The 19427-nt window shown below is 39.1% G+C and overlaps 1 protein-coding gene across 1 annotated transcript in view; it reads right to left on the bottom strand.

Moving 5' to 3' along the window:
• The window catches only part of LOC109479438 (poly [ADP-ribose] polymerase 4-like), a 98929-nt gene that overhangs the window by 21801 nt on the left and 57701 nt on the right, over window positions 1-19427 (bottom strand). The window contains exons 28-31 of the mRNA XM_019781403.1: window positions 17793-17930; window positions 16929-16958; window positions 16691-16747; window positions 2015-2072 (exon numbers count right to left, since the gene is read on the bottom strand). Coding sequence (XP_019636962.1) covers window positions 2015-2072; window positions 16691-16747; window positions 16929-16958; window positions 17793-17930 — 283 coding nt within the window. The remainder of the gene's footprint in view (window positions 1-2014; window positions 2073-16690; window positions 16748-16928; window positions 16959-17792; window positions 17931-19427) is intronic.

The following is a 19427-nucleotide window of genomic DNA, read 5'->3' as shown; positions in this document are numbered from 1 at the left end:
AAATTGCACTTTTTAAAAATCATTAGCACATGCTGGTATAGAATTTATAAGTGTGTCTGCTATTAACTACTATGATATATGCACATTAGAATGTATCATAAACTTATGATAGTAACTGTATCAAAACATGTCATTTGCTAGCCTTAGGCCACACCAATTTAATTTCTTGGTTAACAGATTTTTCTAGACAAATAGAAAATAGTGCAGCGGGTGGCCGAACAAAACAGGCCTAGGAATCCTATTATGGCCCAAAATGGTATGATAGGAGCCATGAAGTCAACACACCGGGCTGGTTCAAAATTTAAACAATGAATTTTGAACTTTTAATGATACCACTGCATTGAAAGATGGAATAACTGTAACAACTAGGAAGAAAAGGACTGTTTTCAACTGTTCAGGGCAAAATATGAGCATTATGCAGTTGATTCTGAATTTTTTTTTTTTTTTGCAAATCAGACAAAAATGAAGCGGGCAAATCCGTTAACCAAGAAATTAAATTGCTGTGGCCTTATGCCTGGTTACCAAAACTATTTTAAGGTGCAGAATATTTTCAATCAAATAGAGGACGAATGTCAAAGAAACTCCACAAATAGCTATTTGCAAAGAGGAAGAAAGTCAGCTAAAATAGCTTTGGTAACCAGGCTAGTCATTTGCAGGTATTCATACAAAGTGTTATTTGTTATTGAAAATGGCATCTGATGTGGTTATGGTCTTTTCATGCAAGGGAAAATTAATGTTCATGCAGCTATCGCCTACGGAAATACAGCCTGGCAATTTATTGCGTGTTGCTTTTATATGGTGCAGGGCTGGAAATACCACCTGTATATGCAGGTAAGGTGCAGGTAAAATTGGATCTGTGCAGGTATTTCTGATGTCTACCTGCACCTAACCTGCACTGGTCCATGTACTGGGTATATGCAGGTAGGTGCAGGTAAAATTGGATCTGTGCAGGTATTCTGATGTCTACCGTGCACCTAATGTGCACTGGTCCATGTACTGGGTATATGCAGGTTAGTGCAGGTAAAATTGGAGCTGTGCAGGTATTTCTGATGTCTACCTGCACCTAACCTGCACTGGTCCATGTACTGGGTATATATGCAGGTTAGTGCAGGTAAAATTGGAGCTGTGCAGGTATTTCTGATGTGTCTACCTGCACCTAATCTGCACTGGTCCATGTACTGGGTATATGCAGGTTAGTGCAGGTAAAATTGGAGCTGTGCAGGTATTTCTGATGTCTACCTGCACCTAACCTGCACTGGGCCATGTACTGGGTATATGCAGGTAAAATTGGAGCTGTGCAGGTATTTCTGATGTCTAACCTGCACCTAACCTACATGTACATTGAATCCGATCCATACTTGTAAATTTTTGTTGCACTGATGATTCAAGTTATATCTACTTCACTCAATGACATTTTATTATTACCAGAATGAGTGAAATAATAAATAAAATTCTTTCTATGCAGTTTCATGCATACTTGCTTTTTTAAAAAACCTACATTCAAAGCAAAGCGGTATTTCCCAATATTACCTGCACCAGTGAATAGTGCTGCATACCGGTTCACTGGACTTGGATCTGGACTTATAAGAATGTTTAGGTTCAAGTAAAAAAAAAACTAAAAGTGAAGAACCGAGTCCGGACTTATTACCATAAAAGACCATTTCACATATCCCTTTTCTTTCCAAACCACCTAAAACCTTCCGTACATTGCAAAATCTTTGCTGCAAAATGAAGAAAACATTGCCATCAGGCATCGCCAAGTACCGGCCTCCATGTTATGTGGCCAAGTTTCACCCAGACAACATTGCAGGTTTGCCAACATGCAATATTGTATATGCCATGGGTTTAGGTCCGGACTTACAAGTCCTGAACTGAACCTAAACCTCTGGACTTGAATCCGGACCTGAACCTAAAATTGGGTTTAGGTATGCAGCACTACCAGTGAAGGTATGCAGAAAAAAAAGTATTTCGAGCCCTGTGGTGACACTGAGAGTGTACAGAATAATGTCCTCACCAGCTTGGTCCTTGACTATACTTGATATCAGGACTGGGATGTTGTGTTCAGCACCGCCCTGGGTAGAAAAGATAAGTCTTAGAGCTTTTTTAGAACATTGTCATATGGACCATTAAGGTATAATACCTGTGCCTCAAGTTTGATAGAGTGCTTGCTTTGTATTCTGAAGGTTGTGGGTTTGAATCCCGGCCGAATACATATTCATGTACATGATACACATTTCTCTGCTTAGCATTCAGCACTTACAGTACAAGTATGTGAAAAATGGTACTATAAGGTAGTTGAACACACACACTGCTACAAATGTGTGGCCCAGGGGCTATAGCAATGGATAGGCACTGCCCTACATGTATACAAAAAATGGTAGTTAAACGCACACCCCCACTGCTACAACTGTGTGGCCCGAGGGCTATGGAAATGGAGAGGCACTGCCCTGTACAGCAAAATGGTAGTTGAACACACAATCCTAAAGCTAGAACTGTGTGGCTCAAGGGCTATAGAATTGGATGAGCACTACCATATAGCGCTACATCAAAATGTACGGGAAGAATATTTCATCTTAACTTCAACTACACAATGTACATAACATTTGAACCAAATAATCTGTATACATGACAAATACCAACAACTTAACATGTAGGAAATTGTCTGGAAATCCAAATTGGATATTTATACGTCTAGGAAATCTAGTTCTAGGACACAACCACAATTTCATGAGATGGCAATTACTCTTAGAGCAACCAACTTCACTTCAAGAGAGCATGTCGGCAGAACGTACTGCGCCTGCGCAGAACCCTGGATTTTTGCGGTTTTCGAAAGATTTTTGGTCAACATTGCATCAGAATTTTGCCTGTTGCAGAGGATATCTTTTCCGACATAACATTTGATAACTACAGACGGAGTGTTAACCTTATATGCGCGAATACGACCTTATATGAGACGTTCTGCCGAAGTGCTATACACAATACATTACGGGTTTCACGCAGGTGCAGTACGTTCTGCCGACGTGCTCTTCAAGAGTAGAGTCAACAATCATGTGGTTTTATTTTATAGTTGTCTTCAAAAGTTTACAATGATTGGAAGGCACAAAAGCTATCTTGATGTCATTAAGATAATCAAAAAGAGATAAGAGTATCTCTTTATCAAAAAAGAGATATGGTTTTATAAAGAAAATCCTCATTTAAAAAGAGATATGGTTAAATTTTGTCACAAAATACAATGCTGAATATATACAGGTTCTGTCCTTGGTGCTGAATGTCTGGTTCTTTACATTCTTGAATATTTTCGTTCTGGTTTCTTTACATACATCTATAAAAAATATATAACTAGAAAGGTAAAATTGGGTATGCATGTCTTATTATAACAATGTTCCAGCAACTATTGTAAAACACAATACTTTATGCATAGTGCTGCGTACCGGTTCACTGGACTTGGATCCGGACTTGTAAGAATGTTTAGGTTCAAGTCCAAAAAAACATAAAAGTCAAGAACCGAGTCCGAACTTATTACCATAAAAGACCATTTCACATACCCCGTTTCTTTCCAAACCACCTAAAACCTTCCGTACATTGCAAAATCTTTGCTGCAAAATGAAGAAAACATTGCCATCGGGCATCGTCAAGTACCGGCCTCCATGTTATGCGGCCAAAGTTTCACCCAGACAACATTGCAAGGTTGCCAACATGCAATTATGTATATGGCATGGGTTTAGGTCTGGACTTACAAGTCCGGAACTGAATATAAACCTCTGGACTTGAATCCGGACCTGAACCTAAAATTGGGTTTAGGTATGCAGCACTATTTATGCATGAACTTTCTTAGCTTATGGCCTCCTTGACTTTCCAGCCGCTCTCCATACTAATACATAGTCTATTCTGTGAACTTTGCTTGGCATTCTAATGTGCGATGGTAATTATATTCCGCACAGTGACTTATCGATTAGTTCTTGCACAGGCAAAGTAGTTTTTATGCCTCTAAATTAGGTATTGAGTACCTAGGCCACACGAAGTTAATTTCTTGCTTAACGGATTTTTCTAGAAAAATAATGAAGCAGGCGGGCAAAAAAAAATAAAAATAAAAACAGGCCTAGGCATCCTATTATAGTCCAAAATGGTACGATAGGAGCCTTGAAGTCAACACACCAGGCTGGTTCAAAATTTAAACAATGAATTTTGAACTTTTAATTATACCACTGCATTGAAAGATAGAATAACTGTAACAACTAGAAAGAAAAGGACTGTTTTTAACTGTTCTGGGCAAAATATCAGCATTTTGCAGTTGATTCTGATTTTTGTTTTTTGCAAATCAGAAAAAAATGAAGCGGGCGAATCTGTTAACCAAGAAATTAAATTGGTGTCGCCCTAGCAGGGCAACAGCAATATATTAGAAATGTCTCTCCTAATAATACTAACAAACTTTAAATTACACACTGTTAACCATCTATCATTCAAAGGGTATATGTTAGAATAATATCCTGTACGAGTGGATTATGTCATTCCCTGGTGTCTATCTTTTGGAAGAATCTTGTAAAGATAGGGGGGCCCACATGCCCATTTCCGTAGAGCGTAATCGGCCGTTTTAATTCCATGTAGAGCGTAGACAAACCGCTCTTAGACTAATTCAACGTAGAGCGTTATTGGTGCATTTTGCATAGAGCGTAATTCACCATTTTGATTATACATAATGTGTTGCAGCTACCCGGAATTTATCATAAAACGTATGTACAACTCTTACAAATAAGTAAGATACCAAATGATTTAGATTTTTGAATTTGCCATTAGATAATAATACCACACGTAATTTTCTTCTACATCATGTTAAAAGAAATATTTACTTGTACAAGGCTTCATAAACCTTACAGTGCATGTTATAAATGAATTATCATGATAATATGGAATTTGTTAATGGCACACTCTACCACTAGTATTGTACCAGGTAGTGCTGCATTTGGCAGGTTCACTGGACTTGGATCCGGCCTTGTATGAATGTTTAGGTTCAAGTCCAAAAAAACCTAAAAGTCAAGAACCGAGTCTGGACTTATTACCATAAAAGACAATTTCACATACCCCTTTTCTTTCCAAACCACCTAAAACCTTCCGTACATTGCAAAATCTTTGGTGCAAAATGAAGAACATTGCCATCGGGCATCGTCAAGTACCAGCCTCTATGTTATGTGGCCAAAGTTTTACCCAGACAACATTGCAAGGTTGCCAACATGCAATTTTGTATATGCCATGGGTTTAGGTCTGGACTTACAAGTCCGGAACTGAACCTAAACCTCTGGACTTGAATCCGGACCTGAACCTAAAATTGGGTTTAGGTATGCAGCACTAGTACCAGGCCAGCATATTTACATGCACGTAAATTACCCTCCTTTCCACCGTCCTGTCAGTTTCACTTTGTCACTTGACAAATCAGCCATTTAACCACCATTATTGAGACATCAGGAACCAAATTACTTGGAATGCTTCAAGTTGTGGATGGGGTTTGCTGTAGTCAGACTGTACCCTAATGTCAACATATTAGTCAGTCTCTTTGGGGATTTTTGGCGACATCTCAGGGAGGAGCCTAATGGTACAGTATTGTGTGCAGTTTGCTAGAATTCTAGGAATGGTACAGGCATTTTGTCCACAGGAATGGAATGTCCACAGGCATGTCTCTGACCCACATCTATGCCCACATTCCTGGAAACCCTTGGGACGACCTCTCTGGCCCGATGGCCCTACTTTCTGTGACCCCGGGGCTTGTTCACTGTACACTCGGGGGAGGAGTGCACTGTATCTGTCTTCCTCAAAATCATGAAATTATGGCAGTGCCATGCAAACAATAACCCTAACAGCAACCACCGTCGCCATGGCAATGTATGTTTTCATTGCCAGTCTTGTTTTTAATTTGTGGGGGAAAGAGGGTAGCATGGCAGAACAACCATTGGTCACCACGTAACAAGGTTACTGGTTAGGCCTAGGAAAAAAAATGTTGTGTTTCCTGTTTCAGTCCAGAAAAAATTGTGGTTGGGAAAGTAGGGATTATCTTTTTCTCTTCTTTCTTTTTTCAAAAGCATTTCTTGTTCTTGCTCTGTCCCACAAACAGAACCCTCCCTTCCCCCAGCCTAATGTATTGAGTGAAGTGTCGACCAGCAGATTGGAAGATTGTTACGTTGTGGAAACCTTTGACCTTGAGAGCTATTTGACCTCCGCCAGCGAACAAAAGGGCAGGCAAGGTGAAGTGAACTGATATTGAATGTTTTGTCAAGACATTGGCTCTCTGGAGAGTTTCTAAGGTGATGGGTTTTCCTGTGTTTGCAAAATGTGGCATTTAGCTGTGACCCCCAATGCCAAGATAAAACTGCTTCGGGCATGTAAAATCTATAATATACATAATTATGTATATAACCAAATTTTATTGGTCTCTTCATACATGTATAAGCACGTCGGCATAACGTACTGCACCTGCGCAAAACCTATAATGTATTGTGCATAGCACTTCGGCAGAACGTCTCATATAAGGTCATATTTGCACATACATTGTATAAGGTTAACATCCAGTCTGTAGTTTCCAAATGTTGTGTCGGAAAAATATAGTCTGCAACAGGCACAGTCCTATTCGTGTAAGGCCTAGGAAAAAAAATGTTGTGCTTCCTGTTTTCCAACCGACCTTAGAAAAAACTGCAGACCCTTGCTAATTGCCTTTTTTTTGGGTTGGTTTGGTTGAAAGGGGCATAAATTTTGGGGGCTGAAGGACCTTTTCTGGCTCCTATAGGTATTTCCTCACCTGACTCAGGTAGAAATGTCATTGAGTGTTAAATGTAATTTGTAATGGGCTGTGAGAATTTTGCGTAATTCGTAACCACTACTCCCCCATGCAGATCCTCCTAGGTTAGGTGGACTCGTGAGATTGTTATGATTCCTAATAAGACATTTTTATTTTGATACAAACCTCTTGAGAAGTCTTTGAAGCTTGGATCTCCTTCTGGTTGAGATGTTGAGACAGTACAGACAATCAGGTTGTACAGGGAGTCTGCATTTATTTAATATTAGAGAGTGCAAATTGCATCTGATTCAACTTTCTCAGTTAGGCATCTTGTACAACACTCCCCATGTCATATGAGTTTGGGCCATTTTTTACCTCTATCAACAAGCTGATTCAATGCAGTTAAGTGTTATATTCACATTTACAGTTTTGACCCGTGGGATATTATATGTTACCAAACCAGACAGTACAGATACAAGGAGTCTGCATTTAGAGAGTGCAAATTGCAACAACTTACATGTAGGCTCTCACTTAGGTATCTTGCACTCCCAATGTCATATATGAGTTTGGGCCATTTTTTTATATCCATCAACAAGGTGATTCATTGCAGTTAAGTGTTCTATTCACATTTACAGTTTTGACCCGTGGGATATTATATGTTACCAAACCAGACATCCCATTACCCTCGCGCCGCCCCTGCCAAACTGTCCGTAGTTCGGCCATCCCTCTCTTGTCCACTTACTCGGAACACCGCGTCCCTCACGACACGGATCACGACAAACGATATTTACCGCCAACCGACGGCGACTTTGAAGCATTCGCGTGGCAAAAAATCCCGTTATCGTGACTCCTCAAGCGATGACGGTTGAGCGTTCCTTGGCTAGCGGCGCCCGCGGGAGTATAGAAAGGGTCACGCAGCAAGGCGGCTTATCATAACGGATTATATATCATACCAGGCGGCAATCGATATGAAACGCTTGATAGAGTGCTAAGAGCTGTCATGTCAGGTGCCTTTTACCTGATAGTCCCAAAGTCACACTCGAAATGTTTCTGTGTTAGGCCTCTTCTTGCTCTAGATAGCGATCTCTGTGGAACTTTGACGTTTTTGAATGTGTAACTCTTGGTTTTATGAACAGAAATTTTATGCACGGTCCATCAAAGCTGTCATGTCAGGTGCCTTTTACTTAAAAGTCCCAAAGTCACACTCGAAATGTTTCTGTGTTAGGCCTCTTCATGCTCTAGATAGTGATCGCTACATGGAACTTTGAAGTTTGAGCAACCAGAATAGGACTTGAATGTGTAACTCTTTGTTTATGAACAGAAATTTTATGCACGGTTCATCAAAACTGTCATGTAGGGTGCCTTTTACTTGATAGTCCCAAAGTCATACTTGAAGCATTGTTTTAATGAACAGAAATTTTATGCACGGTCCATCAAAGCTGTCATGTCAGGTGCCTTTTACTTAAAAGTCCCAAAGTTACACTCGAAATGTTTCTGTGTTAGGCCTCTTCATCCTGTAGATATAGTGATCGCTTTAAGGAACTTTGAAGTTTGAGCAACCAGAATAGGACTTGAATGTGTAACTCTTGGTTTTATGAACAGAAATTTTATGCACGGTCCATCAAAGCTGTCATGTAGGGTGCCTTTCACTTTTTAATTTTAGTCCCAAAGACACACTCGAAGCATTTCTGTTTTAGATAGTGATCACTACAGAACTTTTGAGCAACCAAAATTAGTGATCACTACAGAACTTTTGAGCAACCAAAATTGGACTGGAATGTGTAACTCCGTCTGACTTGGTTTAATTTATAAATGGAAATTGTGATGCATGGACCATGATTTAAAAGACGACAAAATGCACAAACATAAAAAATTTGACATTTGTGTTATTGAAATGGGTGGACTGCCAAATATCTATTTTGATATTAATACTAAATATGTCTCACCTTTTCGAGAGCTATCATGATGATTATCACATTAAGTCCTGTCCTAGAAATTAGAAGGCAAGAAACGTGCCGGCAACAAAAAATCAAAACATATTATAAGATAAAGATAGTGAAGTGTGCCAAAACTGTCACCAATATCTCTCTTGATCATTTTTCTTGGAAGAGTAGTTGTTGAAAGAAGAAGCCTTAAGGTTTGCCGCAACCTTAAGATAAATTACCGGGAGGATCCGCCGCTGCCCAAGAGCAAGACGGGCACTTAAATCTGCGTTTGACGTGTCAATCTGTCACACAGTCTGACTTTATCTCAGATTTAATTTCAGTTTCTGTACATAATCGGACTACTGGGAGTTTGCCTTAATTGAGAACTAGCGCATTATCGTATTAGGTCCCTGGGGCGGTAATTCCAGAACTCATATCAACTTGATTTGCATATTTTGAATCGGGCAGTGGAATGATAAAAATGAAAATTTTGATCAGGCTTTGGAAACAGCTTTAGTCATTGAATAAAGGGTTCTGTTACGCAACTAAATGTTTTATTCAGCAGCCGATGTTTCGGTGACCCTCTGTCTGACTCAGAATTGCCCTGAGGAAGGTGACAGACAGTCACCAAAACGTTGGGCTGAATAAAAGTTGCGTAAAAGGAGTCTTTTCATTCAGTGACTTACATGTATAATATACTATTCAGACTAGAGAAGTGACGTTACATTCAAATTGCTACATGTATATGTCATTTTTAATTGCTCTTCATTGTTTGTCTTTTTCAAGTCCTTGTAATTTTTTTTATGTACATACACTCAGTCATTATTTAGTAATTAATCTATCATTACTCTAAAATCATTTTTAAACCCATGATTAGCCCCATGTGATTGTAATAGGCTTATAGTTTGAGTACAATTTATTTATTGTATATCATATATTGTATAAAATTATAGTTTTTAGTAGTGATGCATACCGGTTCACTGGACTTGGATCCGGACTTGTAAGAATGTTTAGGTTCAAGTCCAAAAAAACCTAAAAGTCAAGATCCGAGTCCGGACTTATTACCATAAAAGACCATTTCACATACCCCTTTTCTTTCCAAACCACCTAAAACATTGCCATCGGGCATCGTCAAGTACCGGCCTCCAATTGTTATGTGGCCAAAGTTTCACCCAGAAAACATTGCAAGGTTGCCAACATGCAATTTTGTATATGCCATGGGTTTAGGTCCAGACTTACAAGTCCGGAACTGAACCTAAACCTCTGGCCCGAATCCGGACCTGAACCTAAAATTGGGTTTAGGTATGCAGCACTAGTTTTTAGTGTTTAGTTGACCATACACTCATACATCCTTACTATCCACACAGTTAAGTACCTGTTGTTTCCCATCTCCCAAGGGTTAGACGTGCTTGCATACTAAAGTTGCAATACTTTTGCTGCGTCAATAAAGCTGATATTTCCTGTCTCCGAACCGTGTCCTTAACTCCGACCCTCCGGCATTGACAGACTTCAGACCCTATCAGCCTGAGGGATTACCCAGGGTGCCCTTGGTGCCACGTTCGTTCCCTGTCATTTGATCTGCGCGCCGGCTGGGGATTTACCGCTCATTTCGGAAGAAAAGCCCCCCGTCAGTTACAGTTGGAATCACCCTGGCGGCGCTTTATTTTGGGACTGTCTGATGAGTAAGTGACTGATCATGATGACAGCATGGCTTGGAGATACAGTTAGTGTAGGACTGGCCACTGGGAATTGTCTGGCTGGTCATGTAATTTCTAGAGCTGAATTTTTAAGGATGACATAAGATTTTTGCCCAATCTTGAAAAAAAATACAAAACAATGTAAAACAAGAAAGTTAACATTTACAAATGCATAATGTTTACCTCCACATATGGTCTGATCTGTTAATTCTTACTTAAACACATTCACATATATGGTGACAGGAGTATAAATCCCTCTTACTATAAAATTGCAACATTATGTTACCCAACACCAGTTACCATGGTGAGAGACTGTCTGGTTCAGGTCATTGACCAGATCAGAGGTCAGTGTTTGGAATGGAGATGAAACAGAGCAAAAAACAATATGTTTTCCTTTAGTAAACACAAAAATTTGTTGTCCCCTGTCAGTTACAGTAGGTATCATCTTGTCGGCTTGGCACGGCACTTTCTTGTGGCAATAGCTGATGACTAAGTGACTGATCATGATGACAGCGTGGCCCGGAGATAGAGTTAGTGTAGGACTGGCCACCGGGAATTGTCTGAATCTTCATGCTATATTTTGGGTAAGGCCATGTTGATTTCATTATATGGACGACATCTCAGCCCGCATGAATTTTCAGATGTCTGTTTCCAAAAAAAGTTTTCGACCATACTGTAAATTGTACATTTAAGCAACTCCAAAGGTACAGAAGAAAATATAAAGAAATAAAAACGAGGAGGCTATTATTCGCCACACTATACTCTATGAAGGCAATTTTTTTGCCAATAATTTTTTTAATTCGCAAGCTCGCATCAGTTTTGGGGTTCCTACATGTTATATCTAATAATAAATATAATTAAATCAACATGGTCTAAGACACAAAATCATTCTATAGTTTGGCTAAAGATACAAAAATGATGCACGAGTGATTTAAGAATTTGAGTGAATGTAGGCAATACAATTTTTTTATTATTGTAAATTCAGTCAGTCGGTAATTTCATTTTTATTACCTTCGCCAAGAAGGTTATGTTTTCAGGGGCGTTCGTGTATGTGTGTGTTTGTGTGTGTGTGTGTCTGTCTGTAAACACGATAACTTGAGAAGGCCTTGATGGATTGTCTTGATACTTGGTAGGTGGGTAGGTCTTGACGAGACCTCAAAATGATTAGATTTTGGGCCCCCTAGCGGCTTATTATGGTACTGCAGCTGAACTTCCGGTTTTGATATCTCATGATCTAGACATGCTATGGTATTGAAATTTAGATGGTAGGTAGCTCTTGTGCTGGGAAAGAAGTGGCGTGAGTTTAGGCCCCCTAGAGGCTTGCTCTGGAACTGCAGGGATAAATTCTTGAAAATATTCAAAAGGGGATAACTCAAGAACCGGTTGACGGATCGTCGTGATTTTTGGTATGTAGGTAGCTTACGTGATGCTTAATATAATTATGTGACAATTATGCAAATATGGATGTAATTTGCATAATTTATGGGGAAATTCTATAAATCAGCTGCATTCCATGATAGGACAATTGAAGCTTGTGACATTGGTAATTGACAACGAGAGAAACACAGGAAGATATTGATCATGTTAAAAAGAACTTAATTTGCATAATTAATGAGAAAATTTTATAATTATGTAATGATAACTGCCTGGAATTTCATACTTGTGGTATTTGAAAGTTAAATTGAGGTGAACATCATTAAACATAATTTATTGAAATCAGGACCTCATTTGCATAATTTATTAGGAAATGCTAGAATGCATTCTTTGTTAATATAAGACTTTTTGTCTTTTGGTTGAGATTATGATAAAACAATATAATTCATGAAAATTAGGTTCCTATTTCTTAAATCAGGGGGGGATAATCTAATCTAAACTTTGTCAGTCGCGTACGTCATAAAGATTAACATCATTTGGCGAAGGTATGAGATCGGGGAACTCTAGTTTGGTATCAAATAAAGCTATGGCATGGTGACAGCAAAGCTTTGAGATAGACCAGTCTAGGGAAGCCAACTGGGAATCGCTTGGCACAATCATCGTTCCACCCTTTGGCTAAAATAAAAAATGACGCACTGCGAAATACCTACATGTATGAAACGAAAGGAATCAAAGAATGCATACGTGTATGAAATTGTAACATTTTGTAATGTCACGTTTACTTTGTATCATGAAGTTACGACATGACAATACCTACAGCTTTGAGATAGTATTAGTGTAGGAAGGCCAAGTGGGAATTGCTTGGCACATCTTTCTATGCTTTGGTTCAGATTAGGGCTGCGTACCTAAACGTAACATCAGGTACAGGTACAGGTACCGGTACAGAGGTTTAGGTACAGGTCCGGACCTGTACCTGTACCTGAACAATTTGACAAATTAACACGTGTTCTTCACTTTTTCAATCATGACACAGAAACAATAAAAAAGTGTTGACAACTTGTCAGTATCTTCCAATCACAACCCTGGATCAGCCACACTCTCGCGATGTCTCGTGAGACTGAGGATCTCAAATCAATCGACGGTGTTTACGTCTTTTCCAGTGCTATTTTTTCGTCTTTGTGGTAGGATTTACCTATCTTTAGTCATATACATGGTGTAAACTAGCTATTTCGGTATATACTCGTTACTTCATGATCCGGTATTTTGGACCTGTACCGAAACGATTTTTACGGTATTGGACCGGTACAGTGTACCGGTCCGCAGCCCTAGTTCAGATACATGTACAAGTATGACGCACTACATAATCTCTAATAAAAGGGGCTTATAAGAACATGTACGTGTAGAAAATCATAACTTTTACACCATGTAATTTGAGTTTTATTTGCTGTGACAGTCAAATAAAAGTATGTGATGATGGCAGCCAAATTGGCTGTGGATTTATGACTATTTGGCATGTGTAGTGCTCAATAACAGTTAGTAATATATGGCGAATAGAAGGCTGTTACCATGATGGTTTATAATGACATAAAATTACATATATTACATGAATTAAGAAAAATGACATTGACAAGGTGGTTGTTGGTGCATATTTGAATAATCTTGAAGATTTCTCTCCCCATTTCAATGTACTTGATTTTACTTCTCATGGGATTTCCTTGAATAGATTTACAGTGTTGAATCAAAGAATGCACGACACTTTGATATTAATTGCACTTTCATATGAGCTAGCTATAGAATGAGGCTTTTAATTTCATAGCTAAAATGTTTTGAAGGTGTGCAGCTATTTGTCAAATGGATATTCCATTCAAAAGAAGTCTAGAGGTACAATCATGTAAATGTGATAAGACATCTAGATATAGCCCTTCCCAGTCAAATTTCTAAGAAAGTCTAGACTGAATGTCTAAGGCAGTTTCTTAATCTTAAAGGCATCCAAATTGCAATTTCAGGGCGGCAAAACTGGATTTTCAACATCAATTTTCTGGTCATTCTTTTGATGTAGCAATCCTATCCCATAGCATACTGATATCTGTGAGGCAAAAATGTGATGTCACTGATAGTGCTGCATATCGGTTCACTGGACTTGGATCCGGACTTGTAAGAATGTTTCGGTTCAAGTCCAAAAAAACCTAAAAGAACCGAGTCCGGACTTATACCAACCATAAAAGACCATTTCACACACCCCTTTTCTTTCCAAACCACCTAAAACCTTCCGTAGATTGCAACATATTTGCTGCAAAATGAAGAAAACATTGCCATCGGGCATCGACGTCAAGTACCGGCCTCCATGTTATGTGGCCAAAGTTTCACCCAGACAACATTCCAAGGTTGCCAACATGCAATTTTGTATATGCCATGGGTTTAGGTCTGGACTTACAAGTCCACCTCTGGACTTGAATCCGGACCTGAACCTAAAATTGGGTTTAGGTAATGCATCACTAGTTACTGACAGAAAACGGTTGGTTGTTTTGTATCATACTACTATTACTAGGCTGGTTCTAGCTAATTACATGTATGAGTGGTACCCAAAAAATAAAAAAGATGCCTCACATCACTTGCTTCTCTGTAATGTCAATATCATACAGATTTCCTCATCCAAAATATTTGTTTTGCTTCCCTAAAGTTGCATTGAATGCCTTTAAGAGAAGACATAGAAGAATCGAAATTGGGCAGAATTCTGCTTGTAAACCATTGAGGAACCAGCCAGTAATATGGCTTTACGATAGGGCTGCGGACCGGTACACTGTACCGGTCCAATACCGTAAAAATCGTTTCGGTACAGGTCCAAAATACCGGATCATGAAGTAACGAGTATATACCGAAATAGCTAGTTTACACCATGTATATGACTAAAGATAGGTAAATCCTACCACAAAGACGAAAAATTAGCACTGGAAAAGACGTAAACACCGTCGATTGATTTGAGATCCTCAGTCTCACGAGACATCGCGAGAGTGTGGCTGATCCAGGGTTGTGATTGGAAGATACTGACAAGTTGTCAACACTTTATTATTGTTTGTGTCATGATTGAAAAAGTGAAGAACACGTGTTAATTTGTCAAATTGTTCAGGTACAGGTACAGGTCCGGACCTGTACCTAAACCTCTGTACCGGTACCTGTACCTGTACCTGATGTTGCGTTTAGGTACGCAGCCCTACTTTACGATGTACAATAAAACGTAATAGGGTTTCAAGAATTGATCTGCTTAAATACTTTTATTGCTAACAGTAAAATTCACCCCCCAATATCCATCATCTACAGGTGTACTTGAACATCGTCAATCATGACCTTCATGATAACAAGGTTGTGCTTATTGACCTTGAGTGTGCTAATGTGCATTTTGGAGGAAGAAGATGAATTCATATCAATACTCATAGTACTGTAATTATTATGGTTGTAACATAACACATGCATGACTTACAATCATACATTATATGTTGCAATTCTTCTCACAACTTTTGGTAAATAGGGGCAGTGCCCATCTTTGTTTCTGTACCTCTTGGGCCACACAGTGCCAGATAGGGCTAGTCCACCAGTAGTGGAGTAGTGTGTTCAATTCCTGAATCATATAATAGTAACTCTTTCTCATAAGAGCTAAGAAAACATTGCAATTTCTTTAACAAGAAAATCTATACATTTGAGGCTTGAAATTCTTCATTCAAGCCTCAGACCCCTTCCCCTTAACATTGCATTGACATGTGCACCAAATCAGGAGGACTAAAAATTCATTATTGATAAAAATCAAAGTCTAATTCTAATAATGTGAAAATCTAAAATCTTAGAAACTTTAATTTGAGGCTTGAAATTCTTTAAGCAAGACACCCCTTCCCCCTATTTCATTGTACTGACATGTCCACCAAATAACCACCTAATTCAAATCCAAATCTTGAATCCTTAAGTACAAAATGTATGTCTTCTACAACTGTCACGTTAATTTTCTGTCCACAACCTGGAAACCAAATCTGTGCAAAGTCTTTCAAGTCTTGAAATTCCTCACCCAAGCCACCCCCTTCCCCCTGCGGCATTGTACGGACATGTCCATCAAATTACGATATAAATTCAAATCCAAATCTTGAATGCTGAAGTATGTCTTCTCTTACTGTCACTGTCACTTTAATTTTCTGTCCACAACCTGGAAACCAAATCTGTACAAAGTCTTTCGAGTCTTGAAATTCTTCACCCAAGCCACCCCCTTCCCCCTGCGGCATTGTACTGACATGTGCGCCAAATAACGTGGACCCTGAGTCCATAATAAACCTGTTTGGGCTGGTAGTGTCCATTCCACGGGGATTAACAGAGTGATAGAGCAACGCTTCGGACGGCGGGCACGAAAACGACCGGATCATTTCCACATCAGCGGAGAAACTGAGCACGTATGGCGGCAGGCCAAACCAAATTATTTTCTTGGTTTTCGGCTCTTATTCCACTACTTTTTCTGATTTGAAAAATCCGACAATCTATATCCATATTCTTGAGTTATGGTGTTCAACCACAAACTGCTTAGTAATACCAAAACCTGGGTTCTAACCACCGTCCGTCTTTGTATCATTAATTTTGATGGAATTTTGCCGCTGGAAAAAATTTTGGACAATCCGTCATCTTTGACAGACCAAAATTGGCATATAAAGATATGGAAAGAGATCATTAAAATAAATTCATTTAGTCTAGCAGCAAAATTTGCCCCTCAAAATGCAGGAAAAAGCATTTTATAGGCTAAACATTCTCCCCCTAACATAATATTACCTGAAACAGAATTGAGATGACACAACACAAATTTCAGGCAAGCTAGAACTTCAACCAAAATCGTATTAACCTTCTTGGAGAAGGTATTATATGAATAAAAGAGGACTCAGGGGTGGAAATGGTGAACCTACCATGATACTCAACCCCAGACCTCCAGATTTTTGTCTTCTCAGAATAACTGATCTTTCCTGAAGAAAAAAAAGACAGTCAACATTTAGTTCTGTTATGAATGATAATTTTTAATATAATACATTTTCCAAAGGTACAGAATTTGTGGTTAAAAAATTAAATGCAAAAAACAACCTCAAAGCAATCTAATTCAAAGGAAATTTTACTTATTAAAGTAAAACTTTTAGAAAAGCCACTTACTCTGTTGCTGTCAATATCAAAGTTGTTGACCTGTAACAGAAAAAAAGCTTTTAGAATATGTTTGACATGTACAAGAAAAGACATTTTGACAGTTAAACTGACGCATGGCTCTATTAAGGCTGTATCTGAGCATCAAACTACATGTACGCTCTTAAGCTGACAAAGGATTTTTACGGTGTCGTTCATCAAGCTTATCAAACAATTGCAGCTGCCAAAACCTTATCGTTTTGACTTGTTGATGAAGCTAGCAGCACAAACAGATTCAAATCTGCTGGCTTCACAAACGCAGCACCGGAAAAACAGGCCGTGCTACCAGATATCTGCAAGCTTAACTCATGAATGGATGAACACTTTATAAATCCTCGTAGCATGTTGCATATCTTTATATGCAGACCTCAGCAATTGGGGGATTGTGTACTGTATGTACTATGTAAATAAGAAAGATTTTTCTGACAGTTAGATGTCAAGAATATACAGTATACTAGTATACATTTGATATCTTTTCGTACATAAACCTACAAATTATAAAATTTTTGGGTGCACTAAGGTGCACATGCACCCAGTATTTCGAGCCCTGTAGAAGTATTGTTTAGTTTTCAAGCCCTGCTCCCTGCTAGAGGACAAATGATTACCACAGTTGGGTAGTCATCACTAAGTGATGAAGTGGATAGGACTGTGGTATGTAAGAACACACAAGAATAGGGTAATTTTTTAGGCTTGGTACACCAGTGCACCTATTCCCGAAAAGTGAATTTCAAGCCCAGCTTCTGTATACCCAAAAGCACCCAATAATAACTAAAAAAAGGCAATTTAATCTACAAATATAAAGACCTGAACAGGTGGTTGTTAGCGTATAACACACACCTGTGAGCTTATAGCGGCCAGTGAGTTCCCGTAGACTGTCTCCTCTCTCTGTAGTACCAGACTGTCGTCTGTCAGCTGCACACGGACTATCTCAGGATCACGCTTCCCGTCACTCAGGCCAAGGAACCCCACTTTTACCTGCAACAGTGAAAGTTTATTAGACTAACGAAACAAGTGTTTTTTTTTATTAGCCGAACAGTACCCGTGCGGTCGCAGCCTTTTAAGGACTGAATTGATGCAGGGTATCACATAATAATCAATACAAATCACAACAATCAAATTATACACAATGACTAGAGTTCCACGATCTCATACCTTCGCCAAATGATGTTAGCCTTTATGAGTAAGAAATTATAGATTAATCCCCCTGATTGTGCAAATAGGATCCTATATTTGCATCAATTATATCTGTTGATCATATTCTACACCAGAAGACAGTCTTATCTTATCAAAGGATGCCATTATAGCATTTCCTCATAAATTATGCAAATGAGGTCCTTATTTGAATAAGTTATGTTTAATTATGTTCACCTTCACATAACTTTCAAATATCCCAAGTATGAAATTCCAGGCAGTTACCACTATGTAAATATAACATTTTCTCATTAATTATGCAAATTAAGTCTTCATTTGCATAATCGATATCTGCCTGTATTTCTGCCGTTCTTAATTACATATGTCACAAGCTTGAATAGTCCTATCATGGAATGCAGCTGATTTATAGAATTTCCTCATTAATTATGCAAATTACAATAATATATGCATAATTATAATATCATTATGTTAAGCATCACTTCAGCTACCTACATGCCAAAAATCACGACGATCCATCAATCGGTTCTAGAGTTATCCGCCTTTAAATATTTTTCAACTAACGCCCCTGCAGTTCCAGAGCAAGCTGCTAGGGAGGCCAAACTCACATCACTTCTTCCCCAGCACAAGAGCTACCTACCATCCAAATTTCGTCACCCTAGCATGTCTAGATCACGAGATATCAAAACCGGAAGTTCAGCTGCAGTACCATAACAAGCCGCTAGGGGGCCCAAAATTTAATCAGTTCCACGTCTCATAAAGACCTATCCACCTACCAAATATCAAGACAATCCATCTTAGCCTTCTTGAGTTATCGTGCTGACACACACACACACACACACACACACACACACAGACACACGAACGCCTACGAAAACATAACCTTCTTGGCGAAGGTAATAACACATATTTGCTCCACACATTTTTGTGGAACTGTCGCAAGGGTCTGTGCGGCTGCCATTCGGCACCACAAGGCGACCTTAATACGACCTTCCCCAACCAAAGTTAGGTACCCATTCACACCTGGGTGGAGTGAGGAAAGTCGTGTAAAGTGCTTTTCCCAAGGGTACAACGTTGAGGCCCATGTCCAGACATGTCCCGGGTACGACTCGGGATCGAACCCGGGTCTCCCCACTTCATAGTCGAATGATCTACCACTATGCCACCTGACACCACACACAGAGAGAAGAGACACCACTAGGTGGCCAGTTGTAGTAAAGGTAACAAATTTGTTGTCTTAGAATTTAAAGGTTGTCTAGGTATGTTGACGTCCAAGTTACTCAAGAAGTAGGAAAATGCAAATTATACAAATTCGGCGAGAAA

Source organism: Branchiostoma belcheri, unplaced genomic scaffold (assembly GCF_001625305.1).
Source record: "Branchiostoma belcheri isolate BF01 breed outbred unplaced genomic scaffold, Haploidv18h27 scaffold49, whole genome shotgun sequence".
NCBI classification, from domain to species: domain Eukaryota; kingdom Metazoa; phylum Chordata; class Leptocardii; order Amphioxiformes; family Branchiostomatidae; genus Branchiostoma; species Branchiostoma belcheri.
This window is presented reverse-complemented; position numbering and strand designations above follow the sequence as displayed.